Here is a 24,498-nt window from a genome sequence, read left to right as displayed (position 1 = left end):
AATTATGAATAACTTGGTGATTGTGGTCAAAGCTAAAAGATGAAAACACTGTGGGCTTCTGACAACCTCTTAATCAATACAATAGAATTACACATTTTCATTTCCTTTGATATAATCGATGATGTATTGTATAGATTTCTCAACATAGCCAATATATTTGAAAGCTATTTTTTCTGTTTTTCTCACTGAACTGTCATTACTCTAGTTTCCATGAGCAGTCTCTTTTAAATGGGAAAACTCCTTGAACTGGGCTGCCTGAGTACTTCTGATGGCTGTGATCCATGGCGCTGACTGGAAGGCAGCATCTTGTGAGGGGGTAACGGGACTGAGGAACAAAGGAAAGCCACCGCATTCTCCATTATGGACTGGAAGAGGAATGGAAATGTAACAGCTGAACCGAGCACAGGTCTGTGGACTGTGTGTCCATGCTAATGGAGACAGAAATGACTAAATGTTCATGTTGAAAATCTCAGCAGAGGAACTGCACTTCTTTTTTCGGGGGGGGGGTTAGTCAGTAAGCTCTGCACAGAGGGGAAAACCCAGGGAGGAAATCTAAAGGCGTGTGGCGTCTCGAGCAGGTGAATGTGTGTGTGGACCGGCCAGAGGGAGGGGTTGGATGGGAAGGCGGTTCAGTTGCAGCACATCAGGAAAGAAAATCTTTCGCATACTAAAGACTAAAGCCTTTGCTACTTTCTAATGGGCATGCTCCCTTCTGTGAGTGAATGCATATGTGCCTGTGCATTGTCGATAAATATGGTGTGTGAATTGCTTGCTTTTTACATATATGTCTAGATATATAATTGATTCCTGTTGAAGTGTTTTGCAAAAACTCTACAGCATAAAGCAGTAAAAATAGGTAATTGCAACAGAGGGCTGTATTGTTGCTTCTTTAAAAATATAATGTACAGTATATTGTCATAGACATTTTAAATAGCTCCAACTGTGTTTCCAAAATTATCAAATGATTTAGATGGGGATACCCCTTTTCCTGAACAGGATTTGTTCACAGCCACCACCCCTTAAAAAGCTTGCAAAATGTGAATTGTCTGAATCCAGATTGGAGGCATTCAATAATTCATAAAGACAGCAAGACTGGGAGGGGTAGCAGCTCTGGGAGTAGGTAAATGTGCAATGGAGGAGGGGATTGAGGAGAAGGTTGGGTGGGTTTCAGCTCAGTCAGGAGGGGGTGAGGGGGTGGGCTTGTAGCCATTGTAAGCCAGCAAGTCACAGTGAGGCGCTGGGAGCCAGACTGTGTGAGAGTGTGTGCGCAAATTGTGATGAGTAAAAGCATTAGGCGACTCAGCTGCTGATACAGCCAGGGTGTGTGTGTGTGAGTGCGAGCGAGAGAGAGCGAGAGAGAGGGAGGAAAGAGTGAGAGAAACAGGGAGAGAAGGAAAAGAAAGGAAAGGAGGATACTACAATCATGTTGTGCTGCATTAGGAGAACAAAACAGGTAACTGATCCAGATCTTTAAAATGTGACTTCTGCCATTTTACATGTATTCATTTTATTTTCTTAAAATATTTGACATTCTTGTTAAATAATGCATGTATATCTTTTAGAAGCATGCTTGTTAATGGTTGTACATTAGATTGCAGGCTACATTGACAGTACACTGTTTCAGAAATAATTCAGGGAAGAAATAGTCATATTGGAATATTAACTTCTGGTACTTGTGGTTGAGGCAGACATACTGTTTGCTGTGCCGGTATTAGCAGTAGGCAGCATGTTTAAAATGATTTGTGAACCTAGCTTCTACAGTATGGGTTTTTACAGTATATCTACAAAATGAATATTAGTCCTATTTATTTTAATGTGCCTGATAGGTTGTTTGAATTATACGATTATCACCCACACCTCCCGTTATTATTAGCGTTCCTAATGTTCAGTAACCAGTAAAGTAATAGTAACAAATCAGTTTTAGAAAACCATGCTAATGTTTTCCGATTCTCCCCTCTTACTGAGCTATATCACAGCTCAGGTTTGAGATGTAAAAGTTGAAAACACCAGTAAACCTTTCGATTGCAAATTGACATTACAATAGTAATATACTGTAATGTGCAGTATCACATGTAAAACATACATGGGAAAAAAGAAATTATATCTGAATTAAAATGTACGTGCACAGGACTTGGTGGTAGTCTGGGGAAGCAGGCGTGGACAAATGAATCAATGTCTTGCAGGATTATTGCTTTAGGTTAGGATCTTGAATAACTTCATTATACCTGCATCTGGTTTTGGGTGTTGCTCTTTATTAGCATCTCATATATTAGGGTTATTGCTTCCTATAAAACGATATGCATTGTGGAAGCATAGGGCAGATCTTTGAGAACTGAAAAATGTCTTCATATGTGATTTAATTTGTAATGGTTTACCATTTTAATTTATGTACATTGCTGTATCTGCAAATTACTTTTTGGATGCTTGCTAATTGTTGGATCAAAGAGTGTGATTTTGTGCATGACCATTTCTTACTTTAACTGCTACATGGTGCATTTTTCATCACAGATGCCTGGGTTTGCTTTAAAATTGCAATGCTCGATTGACCATTTCACTTAAGAGCCAAATGTCAAGGCTAATATTGGAGGGTTTATAGCACACCTGATTGTCTTTTAAATGTCAGCTGGTATGAGTCATGCAGTGCACTTTGCAAGAGAATGGGTGAGGCATCTTTCTTTCAGTGTACCCATACTGCATTTAACATTAGACACTATTTAAAAAAAGATGTCACATTCTTTTTTAAGAAGAAAGTTATGCATTGTATATGTGAATTCCTGTTCTGTTCTTGAATATCCAAGAATTCACTGAAATTTTTTTGCTTTTGCATAACAGCCAAAATTGCAATGCAGCTTCAACAGCATCTTAACAGCTCATTTAATTTGGAAATGCAGCTGTAAATTCACTTAGCCCAGTATTCATTGTTGAAGGAAAAAAATCCATCAGGTTGCAGTTGTGGGAGATAGAGAGGGCTGAGGTGAGACTACAGATATCTGAAGGGTGGGTGTGGCACCTTTGTTCCTGGCAGAGGTGCTGAGCCTGGGTTCAGTTTGTCTGTGTATTGCTGAAATAAGAAACTAATAATGAGAAAGTAGTAAGTAAGTAATCAGAAAAAAGAAGATCAAGTTTTAACAGTGGTTTATTCCAAGATTATTATACATCTTCATTTTAAAAAAGTATGTACTCATACATGCATTTATAGAAAAGAAATAAGAAGGAAAAATGCTGTTTTGTAAATTAGAACTGTTTGACCATGTTGTTAGAGTCCTAACACAAATCAGCATAAAATCTTTCCAGGACAATGTGATCAAGCCCCCTGCTCTTTTTTCCTGCAGAAGGCATCTGGAAGAAAGGGTGTGGTGCAGTGTGAGTAGGCACACTATACAGCACACAGCACATGGAGGGCTTCAGCTGCAGACTGCATTGATTCTCTGGCAACGCGTTCGATTCACATACTCTCATAAAACACATTGTTTCAATCAAATTGAACAATTCAATGTCCGAATAAAAACTGCAAGTGGCTGTACCAAAACAGTATCCAATCCATACATTAATGTAAAGCATGAAACATTTTTTTAAGGATCTGTTAATTTTAATATGCAAAAAATATAAGCTTCATTTGTACAATGTCCTGAAACAAAAAGCAAAAAAAAAGAGAAACTGAATAACTGTGATGTTCTGCTATTGATCAGGGACTCCTAACCTTGCTAACCTAATCCTAAACAAGGATTAGAATTACATCAAGATCTACGGTAACACCCAAAATGCTAACAGAATCTCTGGACCTCTTCTTCATCGGATACTGTAGCACATGATTAATACAGCAGAAAGCAGAGGGAGAGGGTCTATGCAGAAAAGCAAATGAAAGCTGATCCATGCATGTTGTCTCTCGCCATTTAATGGCAGTAGGATGATTTGTAACCAATGTGAATTCCCAGTAGCAGCATCAAATCTGGCATGCTTCTAGCACTCGGTGTGACTTAATACTGCTGTCTCCCACAATGAGGTCCCCATTGGAGGCCTCAGCCGGGCGAGAAGATGTCATTGCAGAAAAAGCTCCCCAAGCCTTTTTAATGGAAAGCCCAGCCTCTACACAAGGGTGTGGTGCGTTCCTGCTCACTTAGTCCCCACTGTAAAGACAAAGGGCTTCAAGATGCTGAGTTTTCTCACAGGAATTTAAGCCCCAATAAAATCAACACCATACCAATGTCCCTAAACTACCTTTTCTTAAAAAATGCTGTGTACGCAGGTTGTCTTAATTGAAACCCCCAACTCTTTTAATTACGAACGAATGGTATTTTTCACATTGGAAGCACTAAGAGAAATGGGCCTTACATACAGTAGGAGTCTTGCAATTTTCTTTATCATTTTTACCTTTATCTGATTTACATGACAATGAAGGGACTAAAATGAGAAGTGTCAATAATGGCCTGGTTACAAATCAATATGCTCCTTCAAAATGAAGATAGGATTAAATGATTCTGGCTAGATGGTTACTTACTTTCATATTTATGATACTGGTACACAACATCGGTGACATGTATTTTAATATTGTGATTCATTTTTCATATGTATGTAGCAGAGTTGTAGAATTAAATATAAATGTGTATCTTCTTTGAAAAAAAAGCTAACAGAAACACACAGCCTTTAACCATAAGACATTATTATTTAAGCTACATGCTATTATTTTTTTAAATGTTCTTGCTATACGGTGGTGTGAACTCAAATTTAAATGGAAAAATTTAAATACAAATAAATCTTAACTATCCTTTGTGAAAGCATGATTAGGAAATCCTAGCTTTGAGACACCAGCACCAACATGGCCTGTTGAAATAATCCTTATACAGCTTGATCCATTTAAGATATTTCTACTGTTTTAGGAAGATGTTTAGGATCAGGTTCTTTAAAGCCACCAGCTTATTCATTATTTGCACATTTCCAAATTATGACATGTGTTAAGTTTTGAGAAGTTTAGGTGGTAGGAAATTTAGCTCAGTTTTTTAAGCCTTGTTCCAAAATGTTGTTTTTTTCAGTTATTTTGGTGTAGATGTTGTGTACTTCCTGGGAGCAGAAACAGTCCTTCCCCAGGGAAAGTTTCTTTCTATTTTGATCTTTTTAACAGGAACAAAGGCTCTAGTGAGCTTTTTGCTACATGTGTCAAACTCTTTGTGGAAATCCAATTTGTTCACAGTTTGAGAAAAGTATATAAAGATACTGGTGGATAAAGTTTTTTCCAAAAAAATCTATTTTCTATTCTCGGTTCCTCTTGCGTGATGAATATCACACTGGCACTTTATATTCATTCATTCAATTGGACTGTAGTGCATAATGCTATTGCTGTTCAAATTGATTTCATTACCTCTCTAATTTAAAACAGAGTATAAAGATCGGACAAAGACACCTAAAAATCCAATTTAGCAAAGCTAATGAGAGAATGAAGGCAATGGGATTTATCAATGTTATCAATAAGTAACTGATGGATAAATATTTTTTCTACATCTCTTAAATGCGTGGGCTGTCTTGTGTGCTGTAGTTACTGTCCCATTTGTATATTCACTTATATGTAGGATAACAGGAATTAATATATAACTGTTATACTGTATATTTTTACTGCATTAGCTGAGTGACAGCTGGGACAGCAGCTTGGGCATCTGTGACGTCAATGACTAGAAAAATAGCTATCATCCACAAAAGACCATATACATCTTTTGTAGTTGTTACATTCCTACTAACAAATTAATTTGATCCACGTGGTTTTTGGTTGCGTTTTGGTGTTAAGAGCAGGACCTTCACTGAGCTGTCTGTTAAATTTGCAAAAATCAAGTTGATTCATACATTAACAGCACAGATCCTTTATCACTTGATTTACTGCTCCAGTATGAGCTACTCTGATACTGTGCTACAAAATAAGAACGATACTGTACAACAAACGCAAAGTGGTGAACAGTAGCACAACCGTAATACATAATAGAAGGAAATGAAAAGTTGTGGAAAAGAAGCTCAGCAGATTAACGACCTCAAGTAAAACCAAATCACACATTAAAAGCTGTAGATAGAAGACGGGTCTTTAAAATGTCACCGGTGGCAGAGGCTGTAATGGGTTTGAGCAGTGAACTCCCTGGACGAAGTCCTGCACACAAGAAGGCTCATTCGCCCACTGCATCTCAGATTCAAAGCAGGACAATTCTGAGAGCGTGCAGTAGATTCTTAAAACAACCTTGAGTCACATCATTCAAAACCACAAACATGAGCAGGTAAAGCTCGCAGAGAGCACCTGCAATGTAGAAAGGACTGAATCTACTGTATATGCAGGTGTAGAGTAATTTTAATGAGCAAACTACAATATTGTGGACACAATAAGCCTACTTAATGGCTAGGAGGATACCCCAGTAATTGGGATGGTATAGAAGAGTAATCTTGGTGAAATAAAAACACATACAGGTATGAATGTTTTTAACTTGGACAGGTAGTGCAATGACCTTAACCATGCAATGCTTGGCTAGATAGATGGTAAAAATAGCATTCTGAACTTTCTAATATATGTTTCAACTGTCAACAAGAATACTAAAGTCACCCCGTTTTCTGAAGATGAAGTCTTGTCAAAGGAGCCGGAAAACAAACACCTATGTATTGGCTTGCTGGTTTAAGAACCAAATGGGATCTTATATTATCATACTGTACTTCCACTGTTCCGCTGGTTAGCTTGAATAAAACTGCAGTCAGCATTATGATCATCTTGACATTTCCACACACAGTATCTTTCATCAGGTCTAAAAAGGATAAAAATAGCAAAACTAGTGAATATAAACCTCCACCATGTTCTCTGCCGCCACCCTAGAGGTTCTCTGGAAACACAGAAGATGGTGATTTCCTTTCTCAGCAATTTCCCATGAGTGGTCTCTGAGTATGCAAATCACTTGCATGCAGAACTTCTGTTGATGTGTGGGTTAATATGTTCTGGAATTGCTCGTGCTCTGACCACTACAGCCTGTAAATGATTCTGCAGATAGACTGGACGACGTGCAGCCACATAGTGTTTGCTTACCATTCTGCCTTCCATGATGTGTCATGGCCATCACAGGACTCTCAGAATGAGTCTGTTGAAGTTGAAGCAGAACTCTAGATCTCCTGGCATCTTCTTTCCCAGACAGGCTGTATACAATAATGCTCATAACAGCCATTCATGTTCATTCAAGATATGCAAAAGGGACATGGCCATATCTCTTGCAGTTTTCACATTAACACCAAGCACTTGACATTGCTGTGAAATTACAGGACTGGAGCTCAGTATTTTGTTATCCAAAGGAGCAATAATACTTAATCACAATCTCCTCACTATTTACAATGTAACCATCATTAAGCATTATGCATGTATAGAACTAAGAAAGTGCTGACTGAACTATTGATATAAAATGTACACTGTTCCATTTTCTTTGTGTGTCAGTATACATTGTTTCTTTTTTCTGCCAGTTAAGTAATTGCCCAGAAGCACACACTGATTCTGCTTCCACTGACTGGTCCACCAGTGGATTGGCACTTGCAGTTGTGCTGTTTGTATGCTCGTTATTTCATCTTGCACGCAAAGTTTCACACCAAAATTGTTTCACATTACATCCCAGTTTTCTGGCCTGGAACATCTCCTCTCTCATGCATTGGAAGCATTGGAAGATGTGTTTGAACATATTCCTTGCTAAGTAGCAATTTATTTCAGCTAAAAATTTCATGAATTATGTCTTCATTTACTGTTGTGATCAATTAAAATGTCGGCAAAAGTAACATTTTGAAACAATATTTTTTAATTTTTATTAACAAATAGATCAAATAGCTGGTGAAGGGACTTTAGCATCTCATCTTTTAGTGCCCTATAGAGTAAAATATCATGGTACATAATTGTGTTTTTTTTTCTGTTCATAAATTTGTTTAGGATTTTTCTTTATCATAAACAGTTTTCAAAAAATGTAATGCACTTTACACAGCATGGGTTCTCAATCGTTTCTTGAGATGTCTTTTTCTTCTAACCTTTCACAGTCATACTGTGTCTCTAAAGCGAGTGTTTGTGTGTCCTGCACATTTTGGGTGTAGTCCAGTCTGGTTCCTGGTTGTTGTGACACAGGCCAGGAATAAGTGGCTTCATGAAATTAGAAGGCCTTTTTAAGTTAGCTGTTAAACATTATGTTGCTATTAATTATTCGAAAAAAAATTCATAGAAGAATGGCTGGCCTTGTCAAAAGTGAGTGAGAGCCTTGATTTTACATGTTGCTCTGTAAGCCTGGAAAAGACCATTTGCAATGGGAACCTCATGTGCAGTCCCCAATAAATAAGTCCCCACACATCTGACTGGGAACCATGACACACACACATCTCTCTGGTTTGTAATGATTATGGGGAGAGGGGTGGTGCCCCAGGTTCCGGACCAAAAGATTAGAATAGTGCCAAACCCAGAGAATTTCTCCCTCCCACTGAATTGAAAATACAAACCAGTACAGGTAGTCTGTAGTCAGGCATTTTTCAGGTTTAATCTATCATGCTAAGCCCAGCCTTGATATGCGGTTAAAGCAAAGAAAAATCAAAAATCTGTAATGCAAACATGGTGCTTCTAGAGGGAAGAAAAATCAGCATATTGACTCAACTCTAAAGACTTTATTAATAATAGATCACACACCATCACATAACAGTGTCCTTTTAATTATCTTTCAATTAATACTGATAAAAGACTTTACTGCCAGGGCACAGTGTAGATAAAAGTCTCCACACTTTTCTTTCTCAGCCATGATCTGTCAGTAAGTAATGCTCTGCTTTCTTAGAAATGCTGATCCAGGTGATCAGATTCACAAAATGGGAACAGATGGTCGAGCTGCATTCACAACCAGCCCAGGTGCTGTAACAGGGCGCAGTGGAGAATGCCTGCTGTCCTGAATCCTTGGCAAGGATCAGATCATTCATTCGTGTAATGTCCATGGCTTTCTTCGTAATGCTTCAAGCATGTAATCTACATCTAAAGATCTTATCACCATAATGTGAAGAATAATATCCTTTAGAATTCACCAGTTGTAGTATTTAACAGTGGAAAGTGTGTCAATGTTATCAATGTTTCCTCAATGTTAATTGGGGTAGCAGTTGAATTCAGCTCTGCTGTGGGTTTGTAGCTATTGGCTAGGCTATGATTTATTTAAATATACTAAAGTTCTGTTGATATACAATACTAGCTCCTTACTTAACAGATAACGTATTGAAACCTCAATAAATATATAATATGACACAAGTAGTTCAAGTAGGGAGCTGCGTCAGCATGCGTAGGCTGCAAAGGAACAGGTAAAGGTTTATTACATGCTAAAAAGAGAAGAAAGGAAACAACGTTTCGGCTGTGGAGAAGGCTTCTTAATATGACACAATACAATCCGAAAAAACATCATTGCAGATTATAGGAAAAAAAAAAATTGAATATAATTGGCTTTACAGTGAAGCAAAGAAATTATACTGTGTAAATGCTGTATTTGGGGCTTGGAGAGGATGTGTGTGTTAATCATTTTAAAATAAAAAAGGTGTAGCCCTACATGTTTTAAATGGATATATAGTAAAACCCAACTGCTACCAGTCTAAACTAAGAGAATAATGGAGAACTGATGCAGAACTTGTTCATCTCACCTTTTGGGTGTGGTGTTGAAATTTCCCCATATATACATTTTAATTTATCTACCTGCTAAATACACAAGTAAAAAAGCCATTTGACTTGAAAACTAAACAAAATTTCTACTAAAAATTTCATCTAATACTGCCGCTACTAACAGCAACAGCTAGAGAAAGGAAAAAGCCAAATTATATTAATTACCAGGACCCAGCTATTTACAGTACATTTCCTAGCTTTATTAAATTTGAAATATAAATATATTAATCAATATAAATATTACAAAAATAATTCAGGTTTTCTTGGGTAAAACAATGGATCTCGTCTCCTCCAAAAGGTGACAGACCGAATGAGCTGTCTCAACACATCCTACTTACAAAGCAGTACAGATTAAAATAGCGAAAAGTATCTTTAGTATCTCTTTATATATTAAACAGTTCCGTCTACTATTCCGCCCCAATAAACATGAATGGGTTTTTATTGTAGCTGTATGGTGCAGATGAAAATGAAACATCTGAATACATCATTCATGTCTGTGACACATGCAGGGCTGCCTAACAGCCGAGGGGAAGCCAGCAGCAGGCATCCCTTTACTGCGCCTAGAGAGAAGTGTCTCTCCCACTGCTCTGTCAGCTTCACTTCCTGCTGCAAGCATCACACCAAATTCAGGCCCGGTTATTTCTTTTCCAGCTTTCTCCTCCTAAACCTGCTGTCAGGCACTCGGTTTAGATTCTGACTAATTCCCCTTCTTAATAATTTTAAACTATTCCTTCTGGTGAAGGCTGCTCAGATCAGGTTTCATTTTTTCCTTAATCAAATGGAAATTTCAATATGTCTTTACCATGCTATGCAGTACACTGTATTATCCTATCAGATGTTTCAATCAGGTTACATGTGTTGCCACAGCTTTATTAAAAAATCACACTCACAGATTGTTAGTAAAATATACTTTTTGATTTGAATTTTGATTGCTTGATTTTCTGATTATTTCACTATCCAATCTCACTGTTAAACAGTGAACAAAAATCTTTTTGTCAGCCACACAGATAAGTTGCCACCATTTACATTTTCTGCTTAAAATTAAAATTTAACGTATTTGTTTCAAGCTGAGATGGGAAAGGGGTTTCTCTAATGAAGCAAATATACTGCAGAAATATGTTTAACCTTCTGTGCTTTGCAAAAACATTGGGTTGATGAGCTTCAAATCTCAGAGCTCAAGTGGGAATGTGAGTTATTGATCTTCATCTTGAAATGATGCCTTTTTATTTTCTCTCTTCTATCTCTTCCTCCCTTTAGCCCTAGGTGGTGTAGCTTTGAATGACAGTGAGACGTGTCACTTTCTCAAATTAAGAGGCAGCATTCAAGTGTTTATTCCTGAAAAACCCACAGGAATGTGCATTAATAAAAACAGAATAATTAACAACAATGTCAGAAAGAGAAAGTCTCTGCTGAACAGTCTACGTGCACCAGTCATGAATTAGTGTTTTATTTATTTTTTTAAACAACACTAATATTTGCAGTTGTTTTAGCAAATAATATTGCAGAACTAATTGGGGGAATTATCTGATCATTTAGATTCCTTGCAATGTCTGTTGGCTGACAGCTAATTAGATTCATTACACTGCGTCTATCATATTCACTCAATTGCTCTGTACTGCACCATTTGAATGAGTGCATTCCAAGGACTGAAAATGCATATATTTCTATTTATTCATTAATCTATTTCATGAGAAGTGTCTTCTTTAAAATATTAACTAAAATGGCACATTTGGGTGATTTGCAATATTTTATTTGTTAGTATTTGTTTTCAACTGTACAAAACAAGTACACCTTTCTTTTACAGTACAATGCTGTGCTGAAGGCTACAATCTGCTTATTAGTGCTTTTAGCAAGGCTTGTATCCAGCTTCATGTGCCAAAGTGCTGTTTTGCATTTGCTGCGGCACATGTGTGCTCATGGACACTACAGTGTGTTTGTCTTGTTAGTATAACGTATGTCCTCATAAGGTGGCCCCTGCTCCGGTCATTGATCTTCTGTTGGGAGGGGAGGTCCTGGCCTGACACCCCTCCCCCAGCTGGCAGTGCTCAGGTTGCATCAGGGCCTCAGGGGGAGGATGCTAATTGGCGTGGGCCGCACTTCCATGCTGAATCTTCCCCGCCGCACGCAAGTCCTGATGCACTTGAATCACCTGCCATTTATTACAGGCCGGCGCTCACGGAATTAAAGGCTGACAGTGGGAAGTATCTTTCGATTTCTAAAGCCGAAACTGGCCCCATTTGTCAAGGCCTGGAGTGTAAACCTGATCGATGGCCAAGAGACGGTGTTTAGATGTACGTGCTGGTGGTGGGGCACAAGCAGGACCAAAGGGAGGAGCCCCTTTCCCTAAGTGCTTTGGGTGCCAGAGTGTTGCCCAGGCAAAGATGCAGGCCTTGTACACTGACGACCAGCAGGAATCTTAATCCAGGTATCCGGAGATCTGAAACAGTATTTTATTCTCCTGACTTGCTACAGTAAATTCTTTGGCTGACACTTTGATCCAAAGCGCCTTTCATTGGCTTCTTCTCACTGGGATAATGTGTATCATGCAGAAGTAGTATAAAGGGAGTTTTTAACCGTAATAAATTGAAATTAGGTTAAAATTGGAATATATATTTTAATTAATATATTAGGAACAATTAATAGGTTTATTCCATGCTGAAAAGAGAAGAAAGAAAACAACGTTTCGGCCGTGGAGCCTTCTTCAGGTGCGAGGAACACCTGAAGAAGTCTCCACTGCCGAAACATTGTGTTTTCTTTCTTCTCTTTTCAGCATGGAATAAACCTATTACTTGTTTCTTTGCAGCCTACGCCTGCTGACACAGCTACCCACCTGAATTAATATATTATATGCTTATACAGCATACATCTGGAAGGAATTTTTTTTTTATGTTAGCCACCAAGTTGCTTTTTTTGAGAAACCTGAATTGATGACTGCTTACCTTGAGTTTGCACACAAGGCCAAAAAACACTGCTGTTGCTTTAGCTGTGAAAAAAGGATTTTAAAAGTATTAACTCACATGCCAAATGATAAATGCACTGTATTTGATCAATATTGTTTTGACTGGGGAAAAGATTAAAGAAAAAGATAAAGCAAGGTTAGCAAATTTTGTATGCTTCCAGCTTTCATCTCATTCTGAACATTTAAGACAATGGTGACTGTTTTGCTAAATTTACATAGCTGTCATTGAATCATGAGGAAAGTCAGCATGGAGGAAGACAGGGCTGATCAAAAGGTGTTGCTCCAGTTAAAGAAAGTCACCGGTAAAGCATTAAATCAGCCATATTGAAATATAAAATTCAACTCTGACACGAACATTCCAAGTGAGGTTATTAAGTCTCTACCATTAAGTCTATGGTACATAGTGTAAATACAGGAATAGCCTTTATAAAAAGGAAGAAGGAGGAGAGAAAACGAAGGAGCATCCATCCTCCACCTCACTAAATTGTAAAGAGCTGTGCACAGTGTAGCTTTTGCTTACAATGTATGTTGTATAATGAATATTAGTCTTATCTACTGTAGATGCTGACTTTCAGGGGTGAAATTATCAATCTTTAAAACTTGCTTGACGAGCAGATTGGTGGCAGAACCTGATTTGTGCATGTTAATTTAATAACCTCCTTATTTTGTAGGTTCATCACATTCCCCATTTGTAACAATGTAATAACTGACAGCGTATTGCAATATATCAAGCGCAGCAATTACTGAGTGCTGCGTGTTTCCGCCTTGTAGAGCCAGTGTGGGACAACAGCATATGTGATGCAATTAGATGCCAGCTTGAGGTTGGGACAATAAAGGCAACATACCTCAGCAGGCTGAATGACCCTCCAGTTTATTCCTTTGTGTTTATATTGAAAGCCAGGGTTATAATAAGATCAATCAAGAAGCAGAGATCACTGGTAGCTCTTCTGTTTCTTCCAAACCCCAGATTCTGAGAATGACGGGGACTCTAGCACAAGTGAGCATGGAGAACATGCGTAGCTTTTCACTGCGTGAAACTTGCTTTTAATCTCGAGTTTTACTTAGGATGCTTTTTACCCAATCCTCCGTTGTGCTGTTAACATTCTATGCTATTCATTTAATTACAAAAACCGAAAAGTTATTTTTAAAAATAAATTGCATGTCATCTGTCCAGCAGTGTATGCAAAAAAATCTCCCAAGCTGTACTCTCTCCTGTGACCAGGTATTCTTTTTGTCTGTTCATTTATATTCAACCATGCATCTGCTGGCAAACGTAGCTGAATGAAAATCACCAGTTTTTCTTCGCCAAGAGACAGTCCTGGTGAAGTGTTAATCGTATCACACTTTTTAACAGTAATGTAATGTATTGTGTTTCTGCTGTACTTTCAAATAAACAAGGACTGACATTTTGTTTCCTGTAGCCATTGCACTGGTGGATCAGTGAAGTGAGCTGCTGTGATTTACTGATACTTTGCTCTTTCTGTAGATAATGAGATCCACTTACTCTCCTGTTCTGCTAAGTAGTAATTCAATTTAGCAAAAGGAAATTTCCATCAAATCTGTAGGCTGCAGCATGAAGTCGGTCCACACCTTTGACCCTGCTTGAGGCCAAGAGTTAGAATCTGCAGTGATAACACACAAGAACCAGCTGGGATCATAGTTGCCAAAACTGAATGGAAAGAACAATGGTCTAACTCCAACCTCATATCCATAAGGTTATGCAAAACTTCAAATCCACAATGGAATGTCTCCATCTAAGGGATGTAGAGATGGACACCTCCAACAATCCTTGAATTCTGTGCAATGTGTGATTGCAATTGCGTGTATCTCAGACACGGTGCGAGTGTAAGAAAATATACTGTAAGTAGTGTTTTAACGACTCAAGAAGCTGTTTATCTACAGTACTGCTTCAGTTTTTCAGTAGTTCTGAAAAAAAAATATTACCGAAAATGGACTGATATATTATTTTTTACCAGTATGGCATGGTAATGTAATGGTGACCTATGGTCTTTATCAGACTATACGACTACAGGCCATGAAGAAGTGTGCTTCAGTAACACACTGTGTAGCAGAATGATATTATAATGGGAATGTATCAGAAAATGTCTTTGGGATAGTGAGTTCATCATTTCACTAATATTTATACAGAAATGAATCAGTTATGCACTTGATGTTGGAAATTTAGTGATTTAAGCCACATCTTATCTTTAGCTTTATGGATTCTTCTTCAGGATGGAGTACCAGACACGGTACCCTTCCTTCCAACACACCACCTCCAAAGCTCAGGGCTAAATTCAATACTTTGCCCTGCAGTTACACAGTCTTTATTACTAAGGACATAAATTATTGCAGCAATTTTACACTGGATATCACAACTGTGTATCAAATTGACACAATGTAATAAAGCAGACTAGCACGCATGCCCTCTTTAGGAATAGAAAATGATAGCTCAGGGGCTTGATTGTAGTGTAACACTCATGGAAGGTCTGGGGTAACAATGTTCAGCACTGCAGTCATGTGGTAAGTTGTTATATGTTGGAATGCCCTCAGCAAAATTTTATGTGACTGTGGGCATCAATAATAAGAATTAATTTTTTTTTGTTCTTCTTAAGTTTCAACACGCTCCTGTAATTATTTGAGTATATAAAACATATATATATATAAGAAATGCTGAATGATTTCTGCTCCCATGAATGCATTTCTGCAGCGCAGGCAGTCCCAGGCCCGTTCTAAACCATCATTACTACAGGTTATTAATAGCCCTGGCACTGTGAGACTTCCATTGTTCAGTAATCAGTTTTCAAAATAATAGCCACCAAGCGAAAGCTTTTATAGACTGTAATAATGCCTGATGAGCCTATCAGACAACACAGCCCACGTCTGCAGTTTTACATTCATATCCCTTCTGGATGGATAAGATCTTTGGTTTAGAGGTCTTCCTTTTTGTCCTATACTATTTCATTGAGAAGTGCCTTCATGTTCATCAAGAGCAGCTGAAGCTCACCCATTTTTATAATTGCTTCTTGATTAATCAATGATAAAAATAAATACTCTAGAGTTCTTTTCTTTGCCTTTTCCATTACCTAGGCAATCCATGTTTGAATCTTAAAAGGATGAAAGCATATGAATTTCCCACATTGGCTAAGCAAACATAATAATGGTTGAGTTCTTGTAACACACATGAAGAAGAGAAATAAAAGGTTCAGATTACATGAGGAAAATTCAAAGCCCATCTGAAAATGAAACACAGCTGCATATAGTGCCTTCTAATAGTGTGGTTTGAATCCTAATTTACTGATTGACCAGTGAATGAGAAATTTACATTTGAATTTTCATGCGACTCCATCCATCAATGAATCTACACTACCTGCTGACAGGTGTTTGCAAAACTATTGATAACTCCAATAATGTTAGTGCAGTGTTTAGATACAGTACCATGACTTTGTGTTATTGCTCTTAATAATAAAAGTTGTATTTCTGAAATAAGCTCCAGTCATTTTGCTGCAAAAATTATATAATTCATTTAATTATTATTGCATCAGTTAGATACAGTATATGGAGGATTTAGCATAAGTACAATGAAAAAAATCATTAAAATGATCATCTGAAATTATCTAGAGATTACAGTATTAAAATGACCAAATAAATAATTGGAAGTTAAGGAGAGGGCAAAACTAGCTGGTCAATTTGGATTGAAGTGACCCCCTTCATTTTGTATTGCCATTAGAAGCATTAAAACACTTGTGTGTTGTTGCCCAATCCACTCACTTACAGGATACTCACGAAGCATTGTCTGTCACTAACCTTCTTACACTTCACAGAGCATTAGAAACAGACTTCAAACGTTAAAAACTGAGTACATCGCCTGTGAAGACTCGAAATTGGGAACCTGAAGGATTATATGACATTTTTCCACTTCGTTGTGTCATTGCGTGTTTAGGAAAAGCAGGTGTAAGCTTGGTGATAAACGTTTAATAAATTGGACTCCCCTCCTCACAAGGAATAAAATGCAACTTGCAAGCACCAGGTGGGAGCGTGTGGTTCGGCCGTTTTCCAGCTCACATCTTTCACTGACATCAGTAAAAATGGACTAGACAGTTACATCTATTCCCTACGCCGGGCAAAGCTGTGGTGCTTAATCCTCTCTTCCAGAAAGAAAAAAACACAAGCTCATATCAGATCTGCTTTTAAGGATAACATGCCTCAGCTCTATCAACACCACTGGTTCCATGTATTTCCTTCTGTATCATCTGGAAAAGAAAGCGGAACGACATTTTTTAAGGGAAATGAATTGAAGTCCTCATAAGTAACTATAGGAAAGGCGCTAATTATGTATGTTGTCTTTCTGGCAATATGGCTTGCATATCACACTGACTTCAAAATAACTGAGATAGTATTACACCATGATTCTCTGGCATACCTATTCCCATGTAACTGTTTTTTCAAAAAATCAATTATAGTGAAGTATTATCTAGAGAATGGGAAAATAGCATTATCAAAATATTCTGAGAGTGAAGGATTTAGCACTTCTCAAACAGCTAATTAATTAGATTAAATAGATGAATATGTAATCACTGCCTACTGGATAATTCTGATGAATCTAAAATAACTTCATCCTATTAAATCATTAATCCCAGATGTGCTTGTATCTTATTCCTCAGCTACTAATGGGTACAACTTCATCAAGATTAATCACATCTTAGCAATACAAACTTAATTTTCCAAATAAGGGAGCTAATTCTTTGACTTATCTGGAGAAATTGTGGTATTGTTCTCAAGCTGAAAATAATTACTGCGATAACTTTACAGTGACAAATAGGTGCTAGTGTTTGACGCAGAAACAATAATACAGATATTCTGACTTGCTTTGTGTAATTCTGCTCTTTTTAGGAATCAGACAATAGCAGGTTTGCTATAATTGGCTCATGGAACCTTAATTCAGCATATTCTCCTTTGCCATAATTCCCACTCCATGTCTCGTTTCTGTTCACTTTCACTCAATCACTCAACATCTCTGGTAGGTATTGTATTTCAATGGCTTACTGTCCCTGGATGTCGTGCAGGTGGAGAAGAATGAAGAGGCTGACCAGAAAATCGAGCAGGATGGCAACAAACCTGAAGATAAGGCCCACAAGGCGGCCACCAAAATTCAGGCCAGCTTCCGCGGACATATAATCCGGAAAAAGCTCAAGGATGAGAAGAAGGAGGATGGCACGGCCGCCCCAGAGGCGGCGGCAGCGGCCGACGGCGTGGAAAACAAGGAAGAGAAGGCCTCTTCCCCAGCAGCGGAGAGCAAGGAGCCGGCAGCTGAGGCCGTGGACGAGCCCAGCACAGCAAATGCTGAAGCCAAAAGGGAAGAAGCCGACGCCGCGGAGACCAGCAAGGAGGAGGCCAAGCCTGCGGCCGCCACGGACCCTTCGGAAAAGGCCAAGGACGTAGCTTCCCCCGAAGAGAAGGCAGCGGCGGCGACAGAGGGCGAAAACAAGGAGGCCCCACCTGCCCAGGAAAGTGCAACCACCACCAGTGCTTCCACTGAAAGTGCCCAATCGCCAAATGCTGTGGAACCCGCGGAGAAGAAGGAGCCCCAACAAGCCGACGTGCCTGCTGCTGACGCCAGTGAGACGACACCCAAGGTCCAAAGCGAAGAGACTGATTCTAACCAACCACAAGACAAACAAGGTGAGGCTGTGTTCCACGTTTTGCATGGATACGTTCTTTCCCAGGGTTTTCAAATAAGTCACACTATATGCCCATAGTCAATCAGAAGTCAGAGATCCTCCTTAACGTTATGAGTAAATGCTCAGAATGTACTTTCCAAGGTAAACCAAATTAGATGTGGACCTTTCCTTCTACAAAAAGGGAAAAGAAGAACATACAATCAAAATTCACACAGGTGCTGTCCAGCAAAAAAAAGCAAAAAGCACAATTAATAGGAAAATCTGCTGGAAGCATACTCATGCTTAACCTCTACCATTTGTTTAAAAATGCTTTAAAACACAATGCACTAAACTATATATTAATGAACTATAAATTGACTAATAGACTACCATGGGTTTCGGGGAATGCATCTGAGATGTAAAACAACATTTCTGATTAAGGTTTAACCTCAGTACCTACATTGAAAATACTGATTTATTTTCCTTTTAAACCTCAGATGGTATATAGTTCGTCTGAAGAGGCCTGTGTGCAATGATTTTGCATTTGGATGAAAGAAGAGTTTTCCCTGGAGAGGAGACGGAATGTGAAAATATAGTACAGCACATATACAATGATTGATTTTTTTATCATGCCACTGGCAAAGGTGATCTTTTGTGACATTTAACGTTTTTTCTTGGAGCTTTAGGGAATTATATGGAGCATGGAGAACATGTGGGCTAATTGTGTACCTCATTCCTAGTTTATAAGACAAACTCCAAAAAGGGTTAACCTGTGAAATACATTATTGATGCAAAAATTAAAGAATAGCACCTCTCACAATCGCATGAACATTTTGGAGAATATTTCAAAATACAGCAGGGGAGAAATGCACGCCCTGGGTATTTTAACAATGTGAATCGTTTATGTTAAATGTAAACTTACAGACATCGCAATGTCTGTGTCACAAGAACAATTGCAATCTATCTGTATAAAAAAATACTGAAAACATGTTAAAAGTATAATCATAACATACTTTGTTTCATTCAGCTGAACTAAATGTTCAAAAAAACTATAACTTTATCTCTAGTTAGGTGCAATTGTCTGTGTGGCAACTTCAGCTATTTAGCCAACATTTTGTATAGTGTGTAGTCAGAGAAATGGGCCTATAATTAAAATGGCAATATGGTAATTAGAGTCTGGTGTTTGCAAATAATTTACCATCAACCCATGTGTAAAATCAATAACTGAGAAAATCCCTATTAGAATTCAACATCTATAGTGCAGGTTTCTAATAATATCCAATGTGTTTCAAGACTACATTCATTCTGAGAAAAAATAAAAATCGGAAGTTGGTATGAGTCTCAGGTGGGTTGGTGTTTATTTTTGTAATAGCTTGACACACTTCATATACTCGTGTCAAGACCTTTAAGTGGTAATCGCACACATAGAGACCTGATCCGCTCATGCATATCAACCTTTGAACAGCACCACTTTCTTCCTATAACAGCACCATTTCAAAAGCTGTCACTGTATATTTTCTCTTTTGTTCCCTTCTGTCTTTCAAAATGATCTTCTTCTTTTATCTTGGTTTTTTTTTTTGAAGTGGCATGGACTGCTTTTCAGATCTGTTTTTTAATTTAATTTTCAATGCATCATACATTTTCTTATCCTTTGAATGTAAAAACACAGAGACCTGGAATTCCAGTTGATTTGCATGCAGTTTTAAGAGGAAAGGGTAACACTAGATAACCACATAAAAGGAACCAGCTCCCAAGAAGCTATTTGCACAACATTCCTCAGTCTTTTTCACATCTGTGGAGTAAAGAAGTTGAATTGTTTTCCATTTACAAAATATAGGGCAATTTATCTCATAGCTGGTGTTAATCAAAACTGAAGCTTGAAAGCTTTTGCTAACAGTACACCCAAATGGTACCTTTTCTTGGTTCGATCCATAACTTTGTGACAATTTAGAGAGCGCGGAAAATGTGAATGCCTAATATTGCCCAAGATCACGTCTGATCGGCTGTACCTCTTGATGTAGAAAGGTGCCATTACATTGGTGCAGTGGAATGATAAACCACAGGCTTCTATGCTTTGTTCATTTCAATTGCTCTTTTACTATGTGTCAGCAACATTCATGAAACGTCTTGCTGGGTGTTGCTTATGGTAACATCAATGGCATCCAAAGTTTTATGTAGCTGCCTGTTAAATTTACTGTTATAATTTGTAGTCTTTTGATTGTTTTATTGTAACTTGAGATGCTGTGTCATTAAAGGTACTATAGAAAATTCATTCTTATTCTTATTCTTTTTGAAAATCACTGAGGTTAGATACTGTAGGTTGTAAAGAAGATATTTCCTTAAAACTACAGCATGAGTGGACACAAACATATTACTCTCGCAGTGGATTCAAGTCCTCTGTAATCACAATTAAAAATGGAAAAAATGTTAAGAAACATAGCCTGAGTTAAAAAATAATGACCTTTGAAAATACGTTTTTATACTCTATTTCTAATTCTAACTCTACCGGAAAAGCACAATAATATATTTTTTTAATTTTATATCTTATTAATTCCAGAGGTACTGTATTGGTTCATCATACAGTAAATGCAATGAGGCTATGCAGCAGACGTGCTTATCTGTACAATATTCAGTTTTTACTGTGGCCACTATTACCTGGAAATAGAATTACCTACTGTATAAGATTCTTATTTTTAAGGTAATGGGACCAATTACAAATAACATATTGGTTTGTTTCTTTAGTCCTCATAAATAGCTCCCACAGGAACACTACTATAAGCATGTGTTTTTGCCTCATGCTACACAAATATATATATTTTACAGAAAATCTATTATGCTGACGACTCTAATTTCTGTGAATGGGAGCCTACGTACTCTAAAATATACCATTTCATTTCAATGCAAGCTTTCTTGTTGGTGCATAAAGAGAAGCTCTAAATCTAAACTCTGTCTGTTTGTGGTTTGTGTGACAGTATCTAATATATAAAATCTATCCTATATCTGAAATTCATAAAGTATACTGTATAATCTATTCAAATGAGAAGCTGCATTTTAAAAAGGTTGATACTGAGAGCTGAGTTAATAATAATCATTGCATTCATAAAGGGATTTTTCATTCTAAACAGATCCCAAACCAATATATGTTCAGTTAGGGCCCCACAAATATTAATGTATGCCTATTTATTTCTGTTTATATGTTAATCACTATATGTGAATATATTTAATATATATATAGTTAATAATATTTGCACTTGATTGAGAGTCCCCCCGACAGACACAGGTATCATTGATAGAATACTGTGGAGGTGTAGTTCACAAGACAGCATAGTACATTTTCTCCAGCAATCTTACTGCTTGACTGTGTCTTTGCCAGGTAGACTATCATGCTCAAGCACTGTATTAATTGAAAATTTCTAACACTGAATAATTACTGTTGGAATGCTATGGCCGTGGTAAACAGTCTGTATCAATTAAATATTCTGTAGTAACTATAGCGGCAACATCGACAGATTTTGAATAATGACAAAAATAACACAATGAATAGATATTCACTGGTTTGATATAAAATGCTTAAAAATAGAAGCAATAGGAAAGACATATTATTAATTCTATTCTAGTAGAAACACTTGAAAATGTTACCTGAAATCTGAAAAGTTAATGTTAGCCTTACAGATGAACATTTTGTTTAATCCAACACATTTTTAATTAATAAAAAAGGTAATTTATAGAACACACTAACGTTTAGTACACATACTGTACCTAAATTTATTTGTATTCAGTGTCGGTATTCTGTATTCAGACATAAATGCTTTTTTAAGTTAATTATGACCCAATCAACTGATATATTAGTGCACTCAATGAATCACTGGGACATACTGTGTCTGCATGCAATTACCCCTTAGTTTAAGAACATCTTACACACATAGAGAAATCTATAATCACATATAAATAGAAATAGGCAGGCATAGATATTATGTGTAGGACATGGGGGTTTCATTACCACACAGAACAAATGTAAATGCACTTGAGTTGGATTCCTGTCCCTGTAAGTGAGGGCACTGGGTGGTGTAAAATAAATTAACATTACTTATTAAAATCAGGGCTAAGATTGATCTAATTCAGTCATTTTAAGGGGCTGAAACAGTTCCCATCAGGGGCTGATGGCATTCCCTGCTGTGGTGCTTGCAAATTCCCCTGCTGTTCCTGAATCACATTGTATCTGGATGGGCAGTTTCCTTTGGAGAAGGGCTCAGACACATCTGTGGCATGAAGATACGATGCAATCTGCTCTTTTTTTGGCTCTGGTCATTGGTGTGTTTCCTTTTGAAATGAAAACGAAGCATATGTCTTCAATAATTAGTAACATTTTTAATGTGTGTTCCCAGATCAGAGTTCTTTTGCTATCAATGTCCTGGTTTTGTAGAATTTTTCCGCAGTTTTCTTTTGTCCTTCCCAGCAATGTAGTTGTCTAGTGTTGACTCCTGATAAACCTAATTTGACTTTACACTTGGACCCTGCATCGTTTTCTTCTAAAAATGCTTAAATTCATAAAACGAATGACATTTGCAACACAATAGAGATCCAATTAAATCATTCCTCCTTTCTGTAAAATGGCCTGGAATAGAACTTTAATTATAACCACACCTATTGATGATCCTGGAACAAAAAAAACTGAAAATACATAAATGATGCACAGATGTAATATGAAATGGACAGAAACAAATCTTCTAAAAATCATAGAGGATTTCATAACTTCAAACAGAATCTATATCATGATCTGACTTTTATTTCATCCTTAAAGGATGAAAAGAAGTTTATATTATATTTGCGTTTTCTGGCAGTTGTTCCTGCACAGGTGTGAGGTGGCCCAGCACAGTGGCTCGTCACAACACCTCTCTTAAACACAGACATCACCTTGACAGCCAGCTGAAATCCTGTACAAATGCCAAGGAGACAGAAAACATATTGATCACATTGTCCGCCGTGATTTGAGACCATTATCTGTGATGATGCGGTGAGCCAGTTAAAGACGGGCCTGCTCAAGTCTCAATGGGGCCTTGAGTCCTCAGTCTGGGCGAGGCTACAGGAGCACCCCCTCAGCATTTCTGATGCTTTTGCCCCTGCCAAGACAAGGTGGTATTAACAATAAATTCCATTTCCTTCATTTCACACATTATGACATCCTAACTCCATTTGAAGTACAGCATGCCTCAACAAGTTACACTAACCGCTAGCCAGCAGGGTATAGGATATCTTGCACGGTGTGAGTTTCACAAACTGTCATGTCAATTTATGGGTACGGCTTCAGATAATCGTCCTGCAAATGCCACAATTTGCATTCACAATAAGTCAATTTCTTCCCATATTATCATTATTAACACATAGCTGTGTAGTGGTTATTGAGATTGGCCTGTTCTTCCTACAAGCTGAGTACAAAACATACTAAAAAATAAAATAGCGCACCAGTGTTCCATCCATCCACTACACCCCCAAGGTAACAAAGTGAAGAGATGGAGGTTGATTCCTATGTTATGACGTGCTAAATGGCTGTGGCAAGCTGCCCCTTGAGTAGATGGGGATACCTGTGTTCTGGTCATGTGAGATCCTATTAAAAAATCTAAACTTTAGAAAAGGCAAATCATGTTTAGTGGGCATGAAGAAATTAGGGTCTATACCCAGGCTTTTGACTACCTGTCAGCCTGTGTAGTATTTATGTCTTGAGTGCTGATGGCTCCAGTGTCTCTGCTCTCTCTGACAGGTGAAGGTTGACCTGTTCCCTTTACCAGGCTCTCCCTGCTGGGTCTGCATGCTCGCGAGCACGACAGGTGGCTGCAGACTGCTGATGGCGATGCTGTGTGTAACACATCGGGTGCCTCAAACAAGCCAGAGTTGTCTTACTCCCGCTGTCAGTGAGCTTGCAGGGAGAGAGGCACAACCAGTAGTCCTACTGCATGTCTTTACACATCATTTCACCTCCATCCATTTTCTAACCACTTCTTCTACGTCAAGGTTGCTAGGAGGCTCGAGCCTATCCCGGCAAGCAATGGACACATGGGAAGATACAGGACAGGACACCAAACCATCGCATGGCAGACACACACACTCACATCTCAGGCCAATTTTCTCAGAAGACAATTAACCTACCAGTATGTTTTTGGACTGTGGGAGGAAACCAGAGCACCCAGAGGGAAAAACACATGAATATAGCATTACCAGTGCTA

General features: G+C 38.0%; 1 protein-coding gene across 2 annotated transcripts in view; it reads left to right on the top strand.

Moving 5' to 3' along the window:
• The first annotated feature begins 1,195 nt into the window (after nt 1-1,195).
• The window catches only part of gap43 (growth associated protein 43), a 39,641-nt gene continuing 16,338 nt past the window's right edge, over nt 1,196-24,498 (top strand). Inside the window, exons 1-3 of one of the 2 annotated variants that reach the window (XM_088638503.1) lie at nt 1,196-1,453; nt 17,684-18,299; nt 18,775-20,549. In XM_088638503.1, the coding sequence (XP_088494629.1) occupies nt 1,424-1,453; nt 17,684-18,299; nt 18,775-18,785 (657 nt within the window). In that variant the 5' untranslated portion in view covers nt 1,196-1,423 and the 3' untranslated portion in view covers nt 18,786-20,549. Of the gene's footprint in view, nt 1,454-17,683; nt 18,300-18,774; nt 20,550-24,498 lie in introns of those variants that run through there. The other variant, XM_088638502.1, reaches the window with a different exon arrangement.

This window comes from Lepisosteus platostomus, chromosome 7 (assembly GCF_059453375.1).
Source record: "Lepisosteus platostomus isolate fLepPlt1 chromosome 7, fLepPlt1.hap1, whole genome shotgun sequence".
NCBI lineage: Eukaryota > Metazoa > Chordata > Actinopteri > Semionotiformes > Lepisosteidae > Lepisosteus > Lepisosteus platostomus.
This window is presented reverse-complemented; position numbering and strand designations above follow the sequence as displayed.